Source organism: Nematocida minor (genome assembly GCF_024244105.1).
Source record: "Nematocida minor strain JUm1510 chromosome Unknown 7736, whole genome shotgun sequence".
Taxonomy (NCBI): Eukaryota; Fungi; Microsporidia; genus Nematocida; species Nematocida minor.
Genome location: NW_026250380.1, coordinates 15,268 through 37,567, shown reverse-complemented (window position 1 = coordinate 37,567; position 22,300 = coordinate 15,268). Strand labels below are relative to the sequence as shown.

Genomic DNA, 22,300 nt, shown 5'->3' with positions numbered 1-22,300 from the left:
ACAGAGTCAGCTAAATGCATTAGCACTAGCAAAACTGTTTTATACGCTGTTGCTGCTGGGATTCTGTTTAAACTGCCAGCACAAAAATCCTGTAGTGAAGATGTTGAGCATTATGGATGCAATGGTTATCCATATAGTTCTACTCCTGGATTTTCTTGATTTGGATTGGGTAGGTTCAGGAATAAACAGATTATTACTCTTAGTTCAGCTGCTCTTTACAAATTTTCATTATAATCACGGTTGGTAGTAAGTTTGCTTACACACTGTCTAAGCATTCTATGATAGCTATTTTTATGTCTTAAGAGCTAAGAGCACCACAAAGAGCGCATTTACTCCATATATTTCTCTATTTTTAGCAGGCCAGGGTGCATACTGTTCATTTTACAGTGTGCATATTATTTTCTCTTTTCTGTTTTTACAAATGAAAATAACTGCACAGGACAGTAGCACACAGAAAATAGAAGAAGAGGGCGTGGTCATAGAAGGGAATGCCTTTTACAACCCCGCACAGAAGTTCAACCGGTCGCTGACCATAAAAATAATAAATCATTTCATGAAAGTGCGCTCAAAAGATGGAATCGTCTTGCTGGAGTGCATGTCTGCAACTGGTCTCCGAGGAATACGATACATACGAGAGCTAGCTGGGCATAACACAATAGTGATGAACGACATCTCAAAGGATGCATGCTCTGCGATTGTGAAGAATTGCAGTAAAAATGGAATATCTGCTGAGATAGATCGAATAACAGAAACAGAAAAAGTATCGGTGGAGGTGAAGAATGAAGACTGCAGGTCCCTGATGCTCAGTAGAAAGAAGGCCTTTGATGTGATAGACATAGATCCATTTGGAACGTGCGCACCTTTCATCGAAACAGCCATTGAAGGCCTGGCTGATAACGGCTTGCTGTGTGTTACTTCCACTGATACAAAAGTTCTGTGCGATAAGCCCCCCGAGGCTTGCTACAAATACTACGGCTCTGTTTCCATGAACAACTCGTATTCGCACGAGATAGCCATTCGAATTGTGCTTTCGTATATCTCCAGAATAGCTGCTAAATCAGGCAAGCGGATTAAGCCTCTTGTCAGTCTTTCAATGGACTTTTTTATCCGTGTATTTGTTCAGGTTATTCACGATAAACAGGAGTCTACCCCTTCTCTGCTCTGCAATAAACAGTATCTCCTGTGCAGCTGTTTGAACAGACAGGAGATCGCAGTTCTTCGCAAAGAAAACGGAAAAAACGTGTATCGGCACACAAAGATGCCTGACACAACAGAGTGCGCACTGTGCGGTAGGACGTATGGCCTGTATGGGCCGTTCTGGTCAGGCCCAATGCACTGTCCTGTGTTTCTAGAGGGCGTAATACAGGGAATAGACAAAGCGTACATTGAAAGCAAAACGGGAGGAGATAAGATGACAGCCCACACAACAGAACAGATAAACAGAAGAATCCACGGAATGCTAACAATGGCAAAAGAGGAGATGGACAGTGTTTTCTACTACTCAGTGCCGTATGTCTCTTCTGTGCTCTCTTTCCCTGTTCCTCCAATGCCCGCTCTTATTTCTTTTTTGGAGGGAAATGGAATAAAATCATCTCTTACACACTGCAAGCCAAACAGCATAAAAATGAAGGGAAGGGTGGAGTATATTTACATTGCAGTGATACTGTACTACAGAAATATAAAGCCAGAGATATACTCGATATACAACGAAAGGCTTATCGGAGCAAGAAAGGATGTAGACAAAAACACTCACAATCTAATGGTGTACTTAGACAGGTACATTGAAGAGAACACAATCGTAAGTGATTTCACAGTCACAGCAGCAGCAGCTGAAATGACAGCAAGAAAGCATCTAAAGTTTCAAGACAAAAGCGGCTTAGGATGGGGCCCTATGAAGAGATAGCCATCAAGTGCCAAAACATAGATAAGACAATAGAATAAAATACCGGTAAAGACAAAAATTAAACAGATTTACAATCTATTCTATCATTCTTCCTTGTTCATTGATTGGTAGGTGATTGCGCATGATTTGGAGTGACCTCAGATCAATTTTCAGCTCTGAAACTTTCTTTTTAATTTTTTAGCTATTGAGCATCTCTTGGAAGCTAACTGTACACTTTTCTGTGGACTATGAAAATATTTGGCAGTCTTTTTATTACTTTTTTTTGAACAATTCTTATATGCAGAAAAGAAGATACAATGAAGAAGAAGGAACGGGTGAGACCGCGTCAAAAATATCAAATAACCCAGAACAGGCATACGAACTGGCCATAAGGAAGTCAAGGCTGCTGAAAAAAGAAGAGCTTGAGCTAATTACAGACAAAGTATCGTATGGCGAATACTTCAGCAGATACTACGAGGTGTGGATTAAGGAAATGGTGCTGGATGGCTTGCTCGATAAAATGTGGTACGCAGAGAGAGACCTTTGGGTGCTCCAGGGTTATCCTGACTCTTTCATGGAGTTTAGAGACTTTATAGCCAACAAACAGGGCAGCATCAGGCAAGAGTCAAAGAACGCACAAGCTCTTCTGCAGACAGAGCTGTTCGATAGGCTAAAATCAGATGCAACAGATGCAACTCCCATTGTTATCATTAAAAACATAAAAGAAACCGTTTCTATTAGGGAGATACTCTCTGAGCTGTCTGCAAAACTAGAAATAGCAGAACATGCAGTCTCTCAATCGGGAATAGCGGATGGCTACAAAAGAACTCTTTTCATCAGAACAGATATGGATGTGTCAAATTGCAAAAATATCGTATCAGAAGTGCCTTTGTTGACAGAGTCGATAGTGTCTGTGCAGTACCTCCCCACAGCCAGCAGCAGCAGATCCACTGCCCAAATAGGAAAACAGTTCTCGGACAAATACTCGATGCAGCACACAGAGACACAGTGCAAAAACATTCTCCAAAAAATGTCAGAGCTGCTGGGCGTGCCAGAGGTCTACAAAACGGTCTCATCGCTAGAAATGCGCATTCCCAAAGAGGAAACAGCTGATCTCTACATGCTGGCTCTTCGAAAAATCTTTTCGTTTTGCTACTACTGCGGAGTTAAGTACGACAATGCATACGAAATGGCGTTCAAGTGCGGCCTGTACCACCTACGAAGCGAGACAGTCCTGGACGACTCAAATCCAGAAACGCACAGAAAAAAGATGGAGGAGTGCTTTGAAACAGACAGAGTTTCCTTCCTGCAGGCGATACCCAAGGAGATTGACATTCGCACATTCTGCACAGAGGTCAGCGACAAAAAAGAAATAGAGTGCAAATACTGCAACAAAAAGTTTGAAAGCGTAGAGTTTTTCCAGAAGCATCTCGAACGAAAGAAGCACAGATCGTACGAAACAAGCATAAAACTGCACAGTGACTGTCTGCAGTGCATCAACTCTCTCAACTACCAGCTGGTCAATGCAGTGGAGAAAAGGGCTCAGAAGATTCCCCTTGTTATATACGACTATATGTCAAACAATTCGCAGATTATAGAGAATGAAGTGCAGTACGGCGACTTAGATAAGAAGTATACGATACTCCAGGAAGGCATGCCCATAGCCCTGGCAGAGTTCGGACAAGACGAACTGTAAATACAATCTGATATTCATTTCTTTTTATTTTTATCCAGCATTTGATTATTTTCAGTTTATCCATCACTCAGTCAATGAGCTTAATAACAGCTAGAAACACTACCTACACTGCCTACACTACCGCTAAACAAGAATAAAGCAATTGGCTATCTGCCTATTTTTACAGATCATTTATTTATTTATTTTACATTGTGGTTAATAGATCGTATGCACAATACAACAATGGTGTTTCCAATCTTATTTTCATTAGTAGATTTGCTCTTTTTTGGCAGTAATTTGTGTCTTTAGTCTGCTGGCTTTTTAGAGAATGTGATAGTGTTCTTCAGATAATTTTGTTTGTTCTCTCTCATTTTGTTCAGGGTTTTTTGCCTTCTTTCTCCTCCCATCTTTATATTCCTTGAAAGATTTATCATATCTGTCAGGTCTTTTATTGTTTTTATCGCCATCGCCGAATAATTGGAAGCAAGCGCGCTTAGAACTATCTTACTACCGATCATACTATAAAACTGTGCCCCAAACTCGTGCATGTTTATCTCAAACAGCTCCACATATTCAGTGTAATTATCGCGGGGATTTAAGAATGTGCTTATATGCGGGGTGCCCATCCACTCCAGGCCAAGACTTCTTTTCTTTGTGATGAGATCTTTTCTCAGATTTATAGAGGCCGCAGCCATCGACATAAAGTGTCTGTTTACAGCTACGCCATGATACCTATCCATATAGCTGAATAGTTTTTCGACCATTCCGGTGTCTATAATATCCTGCAGGCTTTTTGTATCCCTAACCATCTCCATTGGCATAATAAAAGCTTCGTGTACTTTCTCAGCCGATTTATACGAGAACTTCTTCTTAACTAGATACAATATGTGCTGTGCAGATTTTCTTACATTCTCTACTTTTAGTATATTACTATTGTTGGGAGTATTTTTCATAATTTTTTCATACTCTTGCAGACTAAAATTCGATATGATCTCTTCTGGAATGGTGAGGTACTCTACGGCTGCCATTGTCTCCACTATCATTGCCATCTCTGCAGGGCTCACATCATTGCAGGAGTTGTAGCTGTTTATTATCTCTTTCTTTTTCAGGATCAAATCGGCAAGGTTTTCCATCTTCATTCCCATTCTTTCTTTGTATATTTCCTCCTCCTCTTTTGCATTTGCAGGCGCGTAGTATTTTTTGTAGTTTAATCCGTTATTGTAGCTCGGATATCCACCTGCCGCATATTTGCACTCATCGGTAGCTACTATACCCTCTTCAACGGCTTCTGCTGCGCTGTTGTAGCACGTGATGTACATCTGCGGATTTTCTTCCACATACCTGTTCATGTACAGCACATTCAAGTTCTTCTTTTGCGGCCCAATTGCCTCTATGTCTTTGCTCAGGATCCTCCTGTTCAGGGTGGAGATGGGCACTTCCATCTCGACGGGCGTTAAAAGCTTTTCTTCTATTTTCTCAATGCATGTGTCTATTTTTTCATTTTGTTTTTTTATTATTTTCACATTTTCAGAAAATACAGTTTCTGTCTTGTTTCGACTTGCATTTCTATTAAGATGGAATTTTTTTATTGCACTTTCCTCTCTCTTCTGCCTCTGCTCAATTATATCAGCATCTGTGGCAGTTTCGTTGCTGAACATACGGTTTATTCTGATGGCGCTGGATAGCTTCGCCTGAAAGTTATTTGCATTGAGAACCACTGCATCAACAACACCTTTTATCTTTTCTGTTAACTTTGTGTACGGCTCTGCATCATACATCCCTATCTCGTAGATATTTGTGAAAACATCTTCCATCCGCTCATGTGTCGCAGTGATAATCTTGAGAGTGTTATTGCAGATTGATTTTATGTTTTTAATGAAAGATTTGATGCTAGGAACAGAAACAGCAGTCTTGTGGTACTCGTGGTCTGCACTTTCATAGACATTTATCACTAGTTTTATCGAATATAGATGCGCTTTCACTAGATCATTCAAACTCTCCGAATTCTTCAGGCACGAATAGACTGCAGATCCCTCCAGAAAGTCTTTTATTTCTGCTGCCACAATGTAGATGCTGTTCAGAAGATACTCCAAGCGCAGATCACTCGTATTGACACAGCTAGCTGCTGTGGTAGTGCAATTTATAGGGCTATTGCTACTCTCTGCTATCTTGCCAATTAATGGATTAGCTTCTGCTGTTCTATTCTCATTTTCAACTCTAGCTAGACTTATGTCTCCACAGCATCTGGATAGTACTGTGTTTTTATTTTTGGCAATTTGGCTATTATTAGCTACTGTCTCCGGTACTGCAGAATATTTGTACAGTTCGTGAATGAGAGAGTGTGCTTCTTCTATTTCTTCTCTGTATGTTTTTATGTATTTGCCAATGATGTATATCTTTTGATTGATGCTGTTGTACTGATTCAGAAGCGCTCCTTTGAACATTGTGTTGGATGACACGATTATGTTGCGAAGAGTGTGCAGCTTCAAGCCGCTGAGGTAGTCTATGTTCTGGATTCCGTTGCTGAGCGAGATGGCAGAGTGCGCATATATTCCTGTCTTTAGCTCGTATTTTGAAAACGTTTTTTCTTTGCTTCTGGCTGCATCTCGGCTTCTTTCTGGGCTGCTATGCGCTAGCAACTGCCATATTTCTTTTTGTTTTTTCATGTACTCATTGGCTGTTTCGTCTGTTTTTATAAACTCGCCGTATGCCAAGAGGAGCGGCTTATTTAAACACACGTATCTGTTGTCCTTTGATATCTGCAGGAGATTGAAATCCATGATGTAGTCCACTTGTGCATCCTTAAGAATTTCACTAATTCCGCGCTCATAGCATTCTATGGCTCTATTCTTAGGATGGCTGCGGAAATAATCTGAGTTTACTATAAATCTGTTGGTGTTTTCGCTGAACACTTGGCTGATGGCGCAGATAATCAGGAAAGCAAAGAGCACAGCAGCACAGACTATCTTGAGAAAGTTCATTGTAATTTTGCAGCATGGATAGTTTTATATTTTGAAAGTGATAAGGATCAAGATAGACAAACCCTGTGACGCATTTTATTTTCTGATGCACTTCTGCTCTGATCATTGGATATTTAATTTTAACGAGAACATTGCTTTTCTAATTTTCTGAATTTGGGTGATTTATTTTTTGTGCTTTATAAACAGGAAATAGGAAAACATCCATGTACCTTGGAGAGTATGCAATGAAGAGCCTGGACAAAAGGTTTAGATACACAAATAGCTACATACGCGACATACTGGTCTACAGATTTCAGAGAAGGCCCATTTTAAAATCGCTCATGGAGGTTGTTTTTAATGGCATCTTAAGCATTTTTCTGCTGGCTATGGTTGAGTCGTTTATTTATTTCTTTTTCGGATCTCTGCCCATCTATGCCTTTTCTTCTGTGTATTCCATAATGCGGCCGTCTTATATGAAGCCATACGACAGAGAGATAAAGAAACACCTGTATCTCCTTACTACCTTATTCTGCATAACATCAGAGCTCTTTGTGCAGTGCTGCGTGTTCTATGCTCTAACAATGAGCTACTACAAGACGGTGAAAGGAACAACATTTTTAAACTATTTTGGCTCATTCTGTTTCTATGGCGCGTGCATAGCCTGTGGCATAGCTCTGAACTGGCTCTTTATCGACACGCTCGGAGACCTACTGAGTCTGATAAATATAAAAACACTTGCAGGAAAAATAGTCCTGAGCTTCATCATTGCCTCGATTGTTTCTGTGCTGGTGGTAGAGTTTAAAGGAGTCTGCAGAAAGATGAAAGAAAAAGGAAAGTCGTTTTCACTGCTGCTGTACACCGGCCTGATTATCACAAGCATGTCTATGCTCTTGATTTGGTTTGGAATTGACTTTGCCGTTCCATTTCTCGAATATACCCATGGCTTGTGCAGAGGCGTGCTGAGAGAAGTGCTTAGTTAGAATAAAAGTATATATTTAGTTATCTGTTGCCTTTTCTTACGGCTATTACACGCCCATCTATTCTCTACAATACGATCTATCATTTTATAAGTGCTAAATCTCTTGATATTTGATGAAAATTTTAACAATAATTTTGATTTTAATATTTTATTGATACAGTCAGTGCGCAATCTATAGCAGCTCAGACAGCGCATTCACCACCTCCTCCGACGCATGGACTGATGCTTTTCTATCACTGAATGACTCAACAGACACAAATGTCTCCGATGTAAACAGAACCATGTTATTCTGTGCTATATTCAGTGAAAGTGCGCTGATCACTTCATCAGTGACTATTGCTGCCCTGTATATATCCCCAGTCTCTGTAAGGATGAATAGCGTATCTGATCTTTCTATCAAAGATAGCGATACTCTTTCTATTTTCACCACTCCCGACGGCAGCGATACAGATAGAAGTTTTCTGCAGTGGTTGTCAGATGTGTGCAGCACAGAAACAGAGCCGCCTTCTTCGTGCGTGTATCCCAATAGAGAATATTCGCTATTAAACAGGCCCAGCGACTTGTGATTGCTTTTCATTCTGTCGATGTATACGGATGCCATGTTGACTGGCAGTTTGCTTTCTGCATCCAACCCGTACATTTTTATCTGTGAAAGCACGCATTCTATCAGATGTCCTCTGCTTATCTGATACTTTGCATCTACTGGCTGTACAACACTCTGCGCTCTTTTTATCCTGGAGTTAGATACCGTGTATATCATTAGACCGTCTGTTGTTGTGCAGTATATCGCGCTCTTCTGTCTGCTTATTGATAAGATATTCACTGATTCTGTTGATATTCTCGATATTTCTGCTATTTTATCATTTTTTACTTCCAGCAAAACTAGGGCAAACCCACTCATTGTATTTACTCCCATGACTATTCGGCTTTGCATCCTCATTGCATGCACACCGTACACATTATCATACGATACTACATCCAGAAGGGCTGTACCGCAGTACAGTTTAACATAAATGCTCTGTTCAGTTTCCAGTGAGACATCCTCTGCTGTTCCAATTTTTCTATCTTTGCTTGAGAGAATAACCATACACCCGTCCAGAGGTACAAAGTCCAGGATGTCTTCCTTGTACAGAGTGTCTGTGCTTACATACTCACTCTCTTTTGCGTGGCTGTTCTTGCTATCTGCTAATGCATAAAATACTAGATAGTGAGTATTTTTATCGGGAGAATATACAATTAAGCGGTTCTCCATGGAAAAACAGGCTACTCCATGCGATCCAATGTTCTCTATGTATTCAGCCTGCACTACTCCCATTCTATTCGTGTGCACCACTATTGTGCTGTTGGTTGTATTGATCAGCACCGAGTTGTTCTCGTATAAAATATTTTTTATGATAACAGATCCTGTGTGCACATTGTACTTATTGGCACCGGAGACACACCAAAGGCTGCCGTCGTACTTGTGCAATAGATACTCCGTCTCATTGATGGGAAGGACTCTTCTTCCTGCAATTGATAGAGTGTGGGATGCATTTGACTTAGTGAACAAAACCGTTGTGCTAGACTCTTCTCCTATTATAATCCTGTGTTTGTAAATGCACAGTGAAATAGCCATGTACTTTCCCAAATACTTAACTTTGCTCTCCAGATAGTCCCAAGTGTACACGCCATCCACCGTACAGAACACTAACTCGCTCTCGTACATGTCAGCACATACTACTATGTTGTTGCTGTTATTATTTCCATTACTGGCAATATTATCATGATTACTGTGAGAATGTGTGATAAATACTTCATTTTCATTATCTGTCTTCTTATGGTAGCTGCAGCTCATGCAGTGCTCATACGTACTGCCTCCTTCGTGTCTTCCTATTACTCCTGTTCTGCTCATGAAGTATACGCCTTTGTCATAGACAGCACAGACTGCCATGTCTCCCCATACTTTCACGCTTTCTTTATACTTTACATCTTCTTTGTAGAACAGTATTTCCATTCTGTCTTTGTACTCCACAAGAATGGTTGATCCGCTGCTCTTTATCTGTCTTGGAGCACCTTCTATCTCCACTCTTCCGCACTCTGTCTTTTTCCTTCTTCTTTCGATCTTTGCGATGGCATTTCCGTTTCCTTCTTCTTTTAGGGCATATACAGGCGTAGTGCCGTACTCTTCAAATACCTTTATATTTTTTATTTTACTTCCTTTTCGGATTCTTCGGATTTTTCCGTCTTCTAGCACCCCCATCTCTCCTCTTCTGTTGTATACATACGCACACTCGCCATTTCTTACGATGTACTCGCTGATTATTCCATTGGCATTGATGTATCCCGTTACAACAAAATCGCTCAAACTGAGCATACATATTTCATCCGTTAGCATACTCAGAGCACACTTGTCTTCAGACAGTATGGAGATCGCTCTGACCAAGGGCCCGCCAAAACACATGCTCTTTACGTTGCTGATCATTGAGCTGTTTGCGCCTGTTGGCTGCGCTGTGTCTGAGTACAAAAGCAGTCTCTCTTTTTCCACTGCTAGAAACCCCTTATTCGGTGTGCTGCATATTCTGTACACTTTCTTAGACACAGACACTTGGCCTATTTCTTCAAGTGTGCTGTTTATTCCGATGGTGCGCACTACTCTTCCGTCATGCGACGACAAAAGAAGAATAAACTCTGTGTCCTTTGAATAGTCCACGGACATATCCACTATCTGGTGCCCATACGGATTGTATCTGTGCATTTTCTGTGTTTTTATGTTGTAGATCAACACTTCGTTATCTACAAGAATAAATATTTTTGAGTTTTTAAGCCACGCCTCTTTTACTGCAACATTCTCCAGGTCCATTTGCACTATATTCGATACTTTCATGTTTTTTATTGTGCATATGCCTGTGCTCAGTATCACAAATACCTCTTCGCTATTTGACACAGCCCATTCGATTTGGCTGTTTAATTTGAGGACATTCTCTGTTCCCAGAAATTCAACAGTGTCATCGTACACTACATACGCGCCTTCTTTAACGCATCCTGCGCACTTGATGGCAGGCGACTGGCTTATTCTCTCTAGAAAGAAGCCCTTCATGATGTCTCAAAAAAAAACTTACTTTTTATTATTATGAGAGTAGACATACTTGGAGAAAGAGACAAGTCCGAGGACTCTCTTCTGTCGATAGTCTACACAGGAAGCACAAAGGGCATATACTCGCTCAGCATAAACAGCAATCCATTGCCAAAAGTAGAAGTAGAGCCAGCAGAAGACCTATCTGCCCTCCAAAGTGATCTGGAGACAGTTTTAACGGAAATAATAAAACCGCACGACAGATTCTCGTACAAACTCCAAATAAACCTGCTCCAAAAAGAAGCCAGCACAATCGAGCTATTCACAGATGCCATCACAGCCATATCCATTTTAATTAGCAAGCTACAAATAGAAGCAAAAGACACACCTGTTGCGTACACAAAAGAGTACCCGAATGGGACAATGTGTATTTGCAAAGGATACTTCCGAAATACCGTTATTTTTGCAAAAATAAATGGAGCACTCTCAGAAACAGATGTAGCACATGCTATGGAGCATATTCCCAGCACTAGGATAGAAGAACTAGTATCATTACTAAGCAAATAGCGATACCATTACATTGCCCTGTAGTATTTACTAAATAAACCACCAAATTATCTTCAGACCAATTCTCTTATTGACTTTTATTACATCAGACATGATGTTGTAGCTCCTTCATGAAATTACCATACTTATACCATTTTACTAAGTCTCCAATATCTTACCATCTGAAATAGTTTGCTGGTGCCTCCTACAGTGCCAATAAATTATTTTCTGGATAAAAATAAACATTAGCTGGCTTTGTTTGAATTACTTTTTAATAATGGTTCAGGAGAAGCAGAGCTGGCTTAAGAACGTGTTTGACTCTGAATACTTTGCGTTTTGGATGGCACTCACGTGCTTGGCAAGATACAAGGAGAGATCAATACACCAATACATGTGCTACAACATTCTCAAAACAAGAAAGAAAGAAGCCATTACTTACTATCCCCAGCTTTTCCATCTTATGCTCGTAGAGGATGGAAGTCTGTGGAACAGGCCTATCTTCAGAATGCTTCACAAGATATCCAAGACAGACAGACACTTTGCCACCATTCTGTCGATGTACTCTGTCTCTGTGGCTGATTCTTTTCCTTCTTCCCACGAGAGATACAGAATATGCATGGATTTTTCAGAGTCAATAATCATCCACGGAGCACTCCCTGGAAAAAAGATAAAAGAGTACAAGATAAAGAGCACTTTGTACACGCAGTATCTCCGAATGACGTACGGATCCAAAGTAGGGCTGTCTCCCAGCACCGAGCACATGCTGCACCAGCAAAAACAGTTCTACTCTTTGCCCGTTAAAAAAGAGAAAAAAAAGAAAGAAACAAGAAAAGTATCGATAAAGGCAGCGATTGCTGCTCTGCTTTCAGGGCTGGCAGCAGTTACAGATGCAGTGCAGCACGAGTTTCTTTTGGACACAGCCGAGACGAACATGGCATACGGTAAGAGACGCGTCCAGTACAAGAACGAAGCAGAAAGATCACTAGCTAGGTTATCTAGAGAGTCAAAAGAGGCAAATTTCATCAGCAAATTAAACACCATTTCCAACTCGCTGATACCGATAGCCAAGGGAATGAGGGAGCAGGCCCTGATTACAGAGCTGAACCTGATGAATTTGTATCTGCCCGAGCCAATATGCATGGCGATTCTGTGCGATGGAGTTTCTCACAGGAGCATTCTTACGCTTTCGGTAGAGCTATCAAAGACTCTCGACTCTGCCACACGCGCGCCTTTTATGCTGGTCTATGAGTCTGCGCAGGAAGAGGGAAACAAAATTGTCCGATCAATTGAGCAAAATAAATCGCCGATGCTTTTCAAAGAGGTGGAAAACGAAAGCACAGACGGAAAACAGGAAACAAAAGAAAGGATCTTCAAAACAGCCATTCGAATACTCAGCGGGCTGAAGGAGCTGGACAACAGTGCGCACGTGGATCTGGACATTCTTGCAATAAAAACAAGAGTGATCCGAAAAATATACAACATGCACACTCCGCAGTACATTACCACAAAAGGAAATAAAATAGAAGAGTGGGAAGATGCAGAAAAAGAAGCTCGAAGGAAGTCGCCGTACAAAGAGATGGATGGATGGGCGCTAAATTCAATAATAGTCAAAACAGGGTCAGATATGAAACAGGAGCAGCTTACTTCGCAGATACTTCGGATAATAGAGAGCATATGGAAGAACGATGGAATAGATTTATTATTAAACCCGTACAAAACACTCGTCACGGGAAGAGACTCGGGAATAATAGAAACAATTCTCGGAGCAAAGTCCATCCACCAAATAAAAAAACAGATAAAGGAAAAAGGCCCGGGGTACAGCCAGAGCATCATGGAGTACTACAAAGACACATGGGGGAGTGACTTAGAGAGTGCTCGAGAGCTGTTTTTTAGAAGCCTTGTTGGGTATTCTCTTGTTTCGTATATCCTGCAGATAAAAGACAGACACAATGGAAACATTTTGATAGGCAGCAAAGGAGAGCTGTTTCACATAGACTTTGGCTTTGTTCTGGGCACGCATCCAGGGTTTTACTCTGTCGAGTCGGCTCCGTTCAAGTTCTCTGTGGAGTATGCAGAGATAGCAGGAAAAGAGAGGATGAGCCGATTTAAAGAAGAGTTTTTAAAGGGGTTTCTGTCTCTTCGCAAGAACATGGACCACATCATAATTCTGGTAGAAAGCGTATCGAAGTCGGGAGGAATATTAACGATAAGCCAAGCATCTGTGCACTCTCTCAGGGAAAGGTTCGAGCCTGGGCTGACTGTGGAAGAGTTCTCCGAGCACGTATCAGAAATAGTTGACAGAGGCATGAAGAATGTGTTTACAGACATATACGACTCGCTGCAGTACTATACGCAGGGATACTGCAAATAGAATCTGAGAATAAGAAATATAAATAAATTATTATACAGAACATTCAGAAGTTTAGTGAATATGAGTAAGCGGTTATAGATTGATAGTGATAGATAGATAGATTAATTGATTATTGATTGGTGAATGCAGCTTGATAAGACAGTTAGTGATAGAAATACAAATATTTTATTGAAGAACTGGAGGTTGGTACTCTGAAAGGAATAATCTACTGATTTAGTGGCTCATTTATCTGCTAAGGTAATTCAGAAAGAAAGTGTATACTTGCTGAGACTGTAGAGTATTGTTTTCAACTGTGTTAAATATTGTTAGTTTATGTTTATTGTTTATTTGTGATAAATCACACTACTTTTTCATGCTGATTTCTCTTTATTGTTTCTGCCGTATTATTTTTATAATATTCTGTTTGTCTTCTTCTGGGAGAGCGCTCCACGCTCCTGCCACGATGGTCCCTGGCCCCAGACTGCATATATTTCTAGCATAGTCGTATGGGTCAATCGCATCCAGCGGTGTTTCAAATGACGGGTCTTCATCGAAGCACTCTGTTTCTCCATAGCTCTCTTCGTCCTCGTAATCGAGCTCATTCTCGTTTTTCAGCGCTTCTCTTCTGGCAAGGGCCTCTGGGAACGACTCAATTGCGAATATAAAAACTTTCATAAGAGTTTCCACGGATATTTCCGAGGGCAGGCTCTTCTCCTGCTGGGAGATGAGTATCCCGCTGGAGAGAAGAAGAAGCTTCAGGTCGTGCACTCTTTCGAACTTTTTGTACGAGCTGTCCAGGCTTCCAAAGACAAAAGACGTTACTTTCAGCTCGTGGAGGGCCGAGATAGTGTGCCCGGGCATGAGAATGATAGAGCACAGCACTATCTCTATGGCAGAAATAAGCGCAGCAGATGATTCAAGCATTTCCCTGTCTGAGAGAACAAGAGTAACAGCTGCCTTAATGAACTCTCCCAGCTTATCTCCCAGCAATCTTGACGCGTTGAGGAGAATGCTCTCAATTATTCTGCAGAGGTACGGGAAGTCGTAGTCCGTGATAATTCCCTGCATCATTTCCGAGAGAATCGAGAAAATAACGTGCAAGTACTTCAGCATTCCCTCTTTTCCGTACGTTATAAAGTTGTCAAAAACACTCGACAGCTCGTTGATGTATATGGCCATGTCGTCTATGGGCATCTTCAGGATGATCTCAAGTATTTCGTAGAGGCCATCAACGCTCTTCAGGTTGTACGAGGCCACCACGAGGAGAGGGAAGAGATCTGGGAAGAAGTCTGGGTACTCTGTGCCCACAGTGATGATCATTTTGCGCACAGGCTGCATGATGGCTAGAACACTCTCTGGGGACTTTCCAACTGAGTCAATGAGAGTTGTGATGGTTCTGATGTATCCATCGATCACTTCGTATCTTTCCTCTGGCTCTTCTTCTCCATTCTCTCCCTCCTGTGCTGATTCTTTGAGCAGAGACACTATCGAACCTGAAATTGCTTCAGCAATTCCCGGGGCAATGGTGGATGACTCTTCAGCGCACATCATGATGACGTCTTCCAGTGTTGTAGCCAGTGCTTCTATTTGTATTCTGTTCGAGAGGTCTAGAAGAAGCCTGATGAACTCTGGAATGTACTGCTTCAGTTTGGCCTGCATTGAGTCAACGGCCAGGATATTCGGGAGACACAGCGCGCTTTCCACGACCACTCCAAGATCCTTTGACTTAACTGCATCCATAAATGGATCAAGGACCTCTTTTGGCATGCCCCCATAGTAGCTCAGATGGTGCAGCGTGGAGAATGCTATGTACTTGATGATCGCGTGCGGTGCGGATATGTCGTTAATGATGATGCTAAAAACGGTTTCATTGTTTCGGATGTACTTTCCTGCTATTTTGAACAAGCACAGGCCCCCGTATCTCATTCTCACTGCCTCAACGGGTGGTGACTGTGTCGCTGTGTATGCTGATATTTCGTTAATGATCACGTTGAAAAGGTACTCAAATAGCTGCTTATCAGGAGAGTTGTTTGCTTTCTTGGCAATGTCCAGGAAGAGCTCTGATGCAAGGGTGGCTGCATTCTTTATGTATCTTGCCTCGTTTTCTCGCATAAAGTCAATCTGACACGCGTCCCACGAGTCTTCCATCTCTTCGGTGAACGACACTGCAGGGAGAATGAACTGTGTGGTGATCATCGGTGTGTCATTTTTAACTATCTCCCATCCTGCGCTCTTGCTAATGATGTTGCGGACCATCTCAAACGCCTGTGCTTCTACTTTTGGAGAGTTTCCTGCTTTTCCGTATGCTGTGAGTATCTCAACCGATTTCTTGTACAGCAGAGAGAGGACATCGGATCTTTCAAAAAGGGCAAACGATGGGAGGTCTTTCTTCTTTTTCGTTTTTTTGATGAGCCCGTTAATGACCATGCAGGACCACTTTACCGCTGACGCAGATGCAAATAGAGAGGTAATGGTGAGATCTACCACAGAGATGAGGTTCTGCACGAACACGGGCTGTTTGAAGACATTGGGGAGCATGTAGCTCTCGCAGGAGTGCCCAAGCACCTTCATTGCAAACGCTGCCATCTCTGCGTTTGCTGTTTTCACCGACGTTACGATGATGTTCAGCAGAGTGTCTCCCACGGGATCAAAGAGCATTTCAAACTCTTTTTCTGCTTTGTACTCCTCTATGAAGCCCAGGACGATTTTGTTCAGTATTTTTAGCCCTATCATCACAGCAGAGGGATCGGCGCTTTTAACGAGCTCTTCTGTTTTTTTTATGATGGGCGCCCACTGCTCTACCTCTTCGCTTTTCAGAATAAACTGCAGAGAAACCAGGAGCTGTTTTTCCCCTTCTTTTGAGGCTGTGTGCAGGATGTACGGGAACTCTTTGATGATCGATGCCTTGTCAAAGCCGTCGACACTCCAGAACTTTTCCAGATATCTTCTGAAGTAGAGGGCTGTGAACATTCTAACGGAGGCATCTGCGTCGCTGGCAGACAGCTCGAGGAGGGTGGTGAGGAACCCTGGCCTTCTGCTGATTTCCTCGAGCTCTTTTTCTGCTCTTTTTTTTATGTTTATGTCTGGCTGCATTGTCATTCTAACGCACTCTCTTAGTAAATTTACTTCGGGCTTTAGTGTCATTAATAGTAGGGGGTAAATTTTTTCATATTTACGAATGAATTGCTTTAGCGTGGAGAGATTCAAAGAGGAAGGGTTCGAAATAAAAGAGTTTCTCGAGGAGCTGTACGAAGAGTGCAGGAGGAAAGAGGGGAGCACGTGCGACAAGATAAAAAAAGAGCTCGAGACAATAAAGGACGCCTTGGCATACAAGGAAACAGAGCTGAAAGAGAAGAAGGTGTATTACTCTGACAGGAGCAAAATAGAGGAGATCAGCAACTCTCTATCGTCGATTGAATTGTCGAAGTACAGCAATGAATTCATAAGAGTGTGCAAAGAGAGGGATGCCTTCCTTAAAAGGAATAGGTTTATCTCGTACTTTACAGCAGTGGAGAAGAATACGCTGATGGAGATAGCAGAAACAGAGAAAGAAACGAGACTTCAGGAAATAGCCGAGTTTGTAGATCTGCTGACAGGAAGCAATAAGTATGCGAACCACAAGAGAAAAAGCACGGATGGCTCGATAGGGTCATCCATTACACATGCCATAAAAAGTCTTAATCCATTCAGTCATAGCAATGGCAATAGTAACGGCGGAAATAGCAAAAATGACAGTAATAATGGAAATAGTGTAAAGAGTGAAAGCAGCAAAAATGACGATAAAAATAGCTTATACAACGGAAATAATAACGGAAACACTAGTGCAAACAGTGCTAATGTTTTACATGATGGCGTAGAGGGCGGTGAGAGTGCCGCTGTCTCTGATAGTATGCAAGAAAGGCTTGATGGGTACAAAAAAGACCTGCTTTCTCTTGCGATGTCCAGCTACAACAGCTGCATTTCGAGCGGGAACCACGAACTGGCTAAAAAATATGCTAGTGTGTGCTGTGTGCTTGGAAACACCTCGTATCCGATCGACTATCTGGTAAATAACGACAAAGCCATGCCTGAGTTTCCCTCTATGATCGTTACAGAGATTGACCTGCTTAAAGAGAACGCTCTGCACGATCTAGCAAAATATTTAGACACTTTGCAAGAGCACATAGAAGAAAAAGTGGAAATGATCAAAGACATATTCATAAACAACCAGTACATTGCACCAGGACAGCCGAGTAGCAGCAACATTATTGCAGAGATATACGAAGTAGTGCGGCATCTTTTTAAAAGACTCTTTTCTCCCGTGGGAAGTAGCATTGCTTCGATAAGCGATCCTGTGGAATATCTCATAACGGTAGAAACCGTTCTATCGCACGGAGCAATAATTAAAGAGAGAGTGTCGTATATCCTGCCTGATGTGCGCGATAAAATATGCAAATATTCTGTGCTCTCTCTGTCCGAAGACGAGCTCCTTGGAAGAGAGATGGAAAGCATGAACTTAATAGTGAACGGGCTGATTAAGGCAGTTAGCTCGGGAAAAAGCTCGCTAAAGTACAAGATAAATGGAGAAGTGCTCACACAGCTTAGATCACCGTTAGAAAGCGTTTTCAAGTACATGGCCGTGTGTAGTAGAATATCCATGCGGTGTAATAAGCTGTCTTACAGCAGCAAAGTGGCTGATCAGATATACCAGACACAAATCCATGGGTTTACTCTTCTGATGAACTCGATATTCAGCACAAAGTATGCTCCTTATTTGGGAACCAGCTTGCATCTCAATTTGTACCTCTGCATAAAAACATTCTACAAGAAATTAACTAGCAAGTGTGGAAATGAGAAGAGTATTAGCAAAATAATCAGCCAGCTGAACAAGGAAGAAGGCGCGAGGAATAGAAGCATACTCAACAATGAGATGGCACACCTAGTTAAGAAATTGGATAAGTACCTGGATGAGTACAAATCAGAAGAGACAGTTGAGCTAATGAACAAGTCGTTTGCGCACCTAGTAGACACGCCCATTCTCAGCACTGTTGTAAATGAAACACTGGAAATATTCTCTTCGAAAATAAAAGAAAAAGCATTTACAAGGTCGTCCATCAAGGAGGTAAAAAGCATGCTGGAGTATATAACTGTGTTTTACAAAAGCATAAAAGTTCTCAAGACAACGGAAGTAGAAAAGAAAGTGCGGAAGATAAAAATGCTAGTCGAAGGAGTGCTGGTAGACAGCGAAGATGTAGATAGGATACTAGACGTGTCCAGAGCCACAAGAGAAGAAGAGCAGATGCTCAGGAGGCTGCGGGAGAGAGTGAAAAATAAATGAGCAAAATTAACAAAAATATTTATGCCAGAAGATGAAAGAAGAAAAAGAGCAGACGATTTGAGCAATTCCATAATTCAGCTGATAAACCAGATGAGAGACGTCGCAGATGGTCTCTACAGGCACAGCTACGACATAGAAACAGAAATACCGCAGATCAACAAGGCGGTCATAAGCAGCATAGAAAAAACTGTAAATACGATAAAGGGAGAGCTGCTGGTGTCAGACGAGCTTGTAAAATATACACAAAACAAAGATAGCGATGTGAATGTGCTTTTGGAGTACATAAAAGAGAAGGAAGAGGAAATGAGCGAGCTCACAAACAAGGCAAAAGGAAAGTCCAAGTACTTCAAAATGTTCTATAACGGGATAATAAAGAAGGAAGAATAAATGTTTCCGGTCTCCTGGTCATTTGGCTTGTTTATGTACGGTAATAAATTATTTTGTGTTTTATTTTTATTTCTTTCTCTGTTACTGTTCTACTGCTATTCCACTAGAAGAGCTATCCCATCTACTAAACACATGATTATTTCGTAACTATCTCTTATTTTACAGCTGTTCATTTATCTTTACCATCTACATCTGTTCTCTTTGTTTCTCTTGTGCAATCTTCTAGTTTGTGAAATATTCATTGCACTTTTTCATTTTTCTATCCTTGCTTATACTTGCCATCTTTTAATATTTTTTTATGGGAGCGTTGAAGAAGTATTTTCTGGAGTATCTGCCTGCGAAGTATTCCATTGCTGATATCCACGCCAGGAGTACAATGAAAATGCCTAAATATTCGCTAGGGATCGGTGCACTATTGCTCTCTGGCCTATTTTTCAGAAGCAAAACAGGAGGAAGAGTGCTGAGCGAAATGTACAAAATTGGGTTTGCTGATAAACTGCGCGGCGAAGAACTTCCTGAACAGGGCGAAAACAAGCTGCCCACTGTTCTTATAGACATTGAAGACATTTTGCTGAGCAAAACATGGTCATTCGCAATCCTCGGGTACGAGTACAAGATAAGGCCAAACGCAGAAGCCTTTCTTTTCCAGCTCTCAAACGAGTACGAAATTGTAGGAATATCATCACTTCCGAACGAAATGACGAACGAGATCCTGCTGAAACTAGATCCATACGGGTGCATAAAGTACAGAATGCACGTACCCAACAGAGACAAGCTGAATTTGAAAGCTTTGAACAGAAACCTGAACAGCTTAATAAGAGTGCGAAGTAAATCAGAGAGCGAAAACGATCTGTCAGTTGATAAATGGGATGGATTCAATACGTCCAATGATCTGATGAGTCTACTAGACTTTCTACTAAACCTGAAGCAGATCAGTCCAGAGGACTTCACAGGCACAATACAGTCGTACAAAAACAAGCCATTCACAAAAAAGTACGAAGAAGACAGAAAAACACTCTATCCATTAAAAAGGCAGTACATTTTGTTTAAAAACCCAAACGCAGCTGAGGAATACGCAGAAAGAATAAACAGGAAGAGAATAGAAGAGTACGAAGTGGCAAAGGAGTATATAGAAAATCAGATGAGAATAGATAAGATAGGGAGTAAAAATAAATGATAGACAGTTAGACATCTAACAGCAGATTTATACAATAGATGGTATTTTATTTTGCTTTTTCTTTCGCTTTCATTCTTCGCTTGCTTGTGCTATATTTGTTTTACTTCTGTGTACTCTTTTTTTAGGGCTTCCAAGTCTTCTCTTTTGAACTTCTTTGGGAGCAGGAGGACTTGGCTGATTCTTTCGGGCTGTGTTTTTTCTTCATTTGTGAATTTGTTTTTTATTTGCTTTCTTGTTTTATCTGTAAACACTCTCTCCAGCAACGTAAAATCAGTACCGCACAAAGAGAGCGCCCTGTAGAAGAGAATTGTCTCTTCTTTTGTCCATCTACTTCTGGCACTGTGCTGTCTTCCGTATGAAAATGCGGTAATTCGGTCTTCTATGACCTCTGCTTTTGAGCCAGCATTTCCTTCGTTCATTACTACTTTGCCGTCTACAATAATCAAGCTGTCCTTTGGCTGTTCTTCTGCTGTGCTCTGTCTTTTCTTTTTCTGGCACTTTTTGCTCGCTGGGAAGTTCCTGTTTTCTAGAAAGTGTGCAAGTGGCTGTTTTGCCGTATTTTCCATTTTTAAAATTTTTCACTCTCGTCCGCTTAAACCATCCGATTACACCCCAAAAACACGCAGAAAATAAGCATCAACAGAGACTAAGAATAGCCAGACAGATGAGATAACTCGCTGCTGTAACTCCAGAACACTACATAAATGCGTTCTTATCGGTCTTAGATTGCTATTGTAGATAGTTTATCCCATCATCACCGAGCCATAATTGATGGCCTTCTACTCATAATCAGAGAATGCAAACTGTATCTGAAAATACTCTGTGTACGTATTTGTTCAATAAAACTGTATCTATTTATTAATTATATCTGTTTTGTCCAGTACTTCTTCACTCTCTCCAGCATAACTTTAAGATATACCTCGTCTCTTGACAGAATCTCTGCCTCTAGCTCCAGTCTATCGCTTGTAAAGTATCCTCTGGCTATCAGCCCCAGCGACATCAGATCGGTCAGTCTTCTGAACACCGTGTCCTTGGATATTTTTTTGAAATGCGGAACATTGTTTACTCTTCTTTCAAACTCCTCGTAGACGCTGCACAGAGTCACTCTCTTTATTGTCGCAGCCATGAGAATAATCAGGTGGATGGAGTTGAGGAGCTTATACGGATTGGGCTCTTTTACATCGTAGATGTACTTGAAAAAGCGGAGAGACATCCCCTCGTACGAATTATCCATGAGATACGAGAAGTGCACAAACTCCTCCAAGTTACTGTTTATCCTTGGAAAGTCGAAGGAAACAGACTTCTTCCCATACTCTTCCTCTTTCTCCTTTAGCACTTCTATCACTCTGCTGAAAATCTTGATGTACGCGTTCTCCTGCAGCTCTTTAACGTACGCTTTTATCCCGTCCATTCTGCTTACTATTCTTTTGTCTAGTTTCATCATATCTGCCACTCTCGGTATTTGGAAAATAAATTTGCTTTTTGCCATTCCCAGGGGATTTGTTTTCTCCAGGACTCTGTACAGGATGGACCGCGTTTTCTTCAGACTATTCGATGAAAGATCGAAGAGATGGATGTTTTCTATGTCGTACGATATCTTTTTAACGAGCGCATCCAGCGATCTGGCAGTTACGTTGGCAACTACCGCTGTGATGTGGTCTGTTATTTTCTTGGGCCCGTATATCCATATTTTCTCGCTTTCCTCTGAGTTCAGCCTGAGAATGATGGTCTCAATGACGGAGATGTATCTTGTCTCCACCTCCTGAGCGTATGCCATGTTTAAGATTTCCGGAATAGTGGACAGTCCGTGAAAAGGGTCTTCATTCACCGGCTGCTCATTTTCTTGCTCCACTTTAATCTTCTTAATCGGCCGAATGGTCATTACGAGAATAGAAGTACACTTTAAAAAATAAAATATAATGGAGAACGCAGAAAAAGTGAAATTGTACGCAAATAAAAATAAAATGAAATTGCA

The 22,300-nt window shown here is 41.4% G+C and overlaps 13 protein-coding genes across 13 annotated transcripts; 8 read left to right on the top strand and 5 right to left on the bottom strand.

Moving 5' to 3' along the window:
• Nucleotides 1-421: 421 nt before the first annotated feature.
• On the top strand, nt 422-1,903 carry NEMIN01_1773 (tRNA (guanine26-N2/guanine27-N2)-dimethyltransferase; the record flags this gene model as incomplete). The annotated part of the gene is made up of 1 exon (XM_051477715.1): nt 422-1,903. The coding sequence occupies one exon, from the start codon at nt 422-424 to the stop codon at nt 1,901-1,903; it is 1,482 nt and encodes a 493-aa protein (XP_051333675.1).
• Nucleotides 1,904-2,180: 277 nt separating this feature from the next.
• NEMIN01_1772 (uncharacterized protein) lies at nt 2,181-3,578 on the top strand (the record flags this gene model as incomplete). The annotated part of the gene is made up of 1 exon (XM_051477714.1): nt 2,181-3,578. The coding sequence occupies one exon, from the start codon at nt 2,181-2,183 to the stop codon at nt 3,576-3,578; it is 1,398 nt and encodes a 465-aa protein (XP_051333674.1).
• Nucleotides 3,579-3,862: 284 nt separating this feature from the next.
• Nucleotides 3,863-6,538, bottom strand: NEMIN01_1771 (uncharacterized protein; the record flags this gene model as incomplete). Its single annotated transcript, XM_051477713.1, has 1 exon — nt 3,863-6,538. The coding sequence occupies one exon, from the start codon at nt 6,536-6,538 to the stop codon at nt 3,863-3,865; it is 2,676 nt and encodes an 891-aa protein (XP_051333673.1).
• Nucleotides 6,539-6,741: 203 nt separating this feature from the next.
• NEMIN01_1770 (uncharacterized protein) lies at nt 6,742-7,497 on the top strand (the record flags this gene model as incomplete). Its single annotated transcript, XM_051477712.1, has 1 exon — nt 6,742-7,497. One exon carries the CDS (start codon nt 6,742-6,744, stop codon nt 7,495-7,497), a length of 756 nt encoding a protein of 251 aa, XP_051333672.1.
• A 171-nt stretch (nt 7,498-7,668) lies between these two features.
• Nucleotides 7,669-10,572, bottom strand: NEMIN01_1769 (uncharacterized protein; the record flags this gene model as incomplete). Its single annotated transcript, XM_051477711.1, has 1 exon — nt 7,669-10,572. One exon carries the CDS (start codon nt 10,570-10,572, stop codon nt 7,669-7,671), a length of 2,904 nt encoding a protein of 967 aa, XP_051333671.1.
• Nucleotides 10,573-10,605: 33 nt separating this feature from the next.
• NEMIN01_1768 (uncharacterized protein) lies at nt 10,606-11,115 on the top strand (the record flags this gene model as incomplete). The annotated part of the gene is made up of 1 exon (XM_051477710.1): nt 10,606-11,115. One exon carries the CDS (start codon nt 10,606-10,608, stop codon nt 11,113-11,115), a length of 510 nt encoding a protein of 169 aa, XP_051333670.1.
• A 256-nt stretch (nt 11,116-11,371) lies between these two features.
• Nucleotides 11,372-13,465, top strand: NEMIN01_1767 (phosphatidylinositol 4-kinase B; the record flags this gene model as incomplete). The annotated part of the gene is made up of 1 exon (XM_051477709.1): nt 11,372-13,465. The coding sequence occupies one exon, from the start codon at nt 11,372-11,374 to the stop codon at nt 13,463-13,465; it is 2,094 nt and encodes a 697-aa protein (XP_051333669.1).
• A 366-nt stretch (nt 13,466-13,831) lies between these two features.
• NEMIN01_1766 (importin-7) lies at nt 13,832-16,588 on the bottom strand (the record flags this gene model as incomplete). The annotated part of the gene is made up of 1 exon (XM_051477708.1): nt 13,832-16,588. One exon carries the CDS (start codon nt 16,586-16,588, stop codon nt 13,832-13,834), a length of 2,757 nt encoding a protein of 918 aa, XP_051333668.1.
• Nucleotides 16,589-16,622: 34 nt separating this feature from the next.
• Nucleotides 16,623-18,761, top strand: NEMIN01_1765 (uncharacterized protein; the record flags this gene model as incomplete). The annotated part of the gene is made up of 1 exon (XM_051477707.1): nt 16,623-18,761. One exon carries the CDS (start codon nt 16,623-16,625, stop codon nt 18,759-18,761), a length of 2,139 nt encoding a protein of 712 aa, XP_051333667.1.
• A 21-nt stretch (nt 18,762-18,782) lies between these two features.
• NEMIN01_1764 (uncharacterized protein) lies at nt 18,783-19,148 on the top strand (the record flags this gene model as incomplete). Its single annotated transcript, XM_051477706.1, has 1 exon — nt 18,783-19,148. The coding sequence occupies one exon, from the start codon at nt 18,783-18,785 to the stop codon at nt 19,146-19,148; it is 366 nt and encodes a 121-aa protein (XP_051333666.1).
• Nucleotides 19,149-19,446: 298 nt separating this feature from the next.
• On the top strand, nt 19,447-20,325 carry NEMIN01_1763 (mitochondrial import inner membrane translocase subunit TIM50; the record flags this gene model as incomplete). The annotated part of the gene is made up of 1 exon (XM_051477705.1): nt 19,447-20,325. The coding sequence occupies one exon, from the start codon at nt 19,447-19,449 to the stop codon at nt 20,323-20,325; it is 879 nt and encodes a 292-aa protein (XP_051333665.1).
• Nucleotides 20,326-20,414: 89 nt separating this feature from the next.
• On the bottom strand, nt 20,415-20,891 carry NEMIN01_1762 (uncharacterized protein; the record flags this gene model as incomplete). The annotated part of the gene is made up of 1 exon (XM_051477704.1): nt 20,415-20,891. One exon carries the CDS (start codon nt 20,889-20,891, stop codon nt 20,415-20,417), a length of 477 nt encoding a protein of 158 aa, XP_051333664.1.
• Nucleotides 20,892-21,187: 296 nt separating this feature from the next.
• On the bottom strand, nt 21,188-22,207 carry NEMIN01_1761 (uncharacterized protein; the record flags this gene model as incomplete). Its single annotated transcript, XM_051477703.1, has 1 exon — nt 21,188-22,207. One exon carries the CDS (start codon nt 22,205-22,207, stop codon nt 21,188-21,190), a length of 1,020 nt encoding a protein of 339 aa, XP_051333663.1.
• Nucleotides 22,208-22,300: the final 93 nt, after the last annotated feature.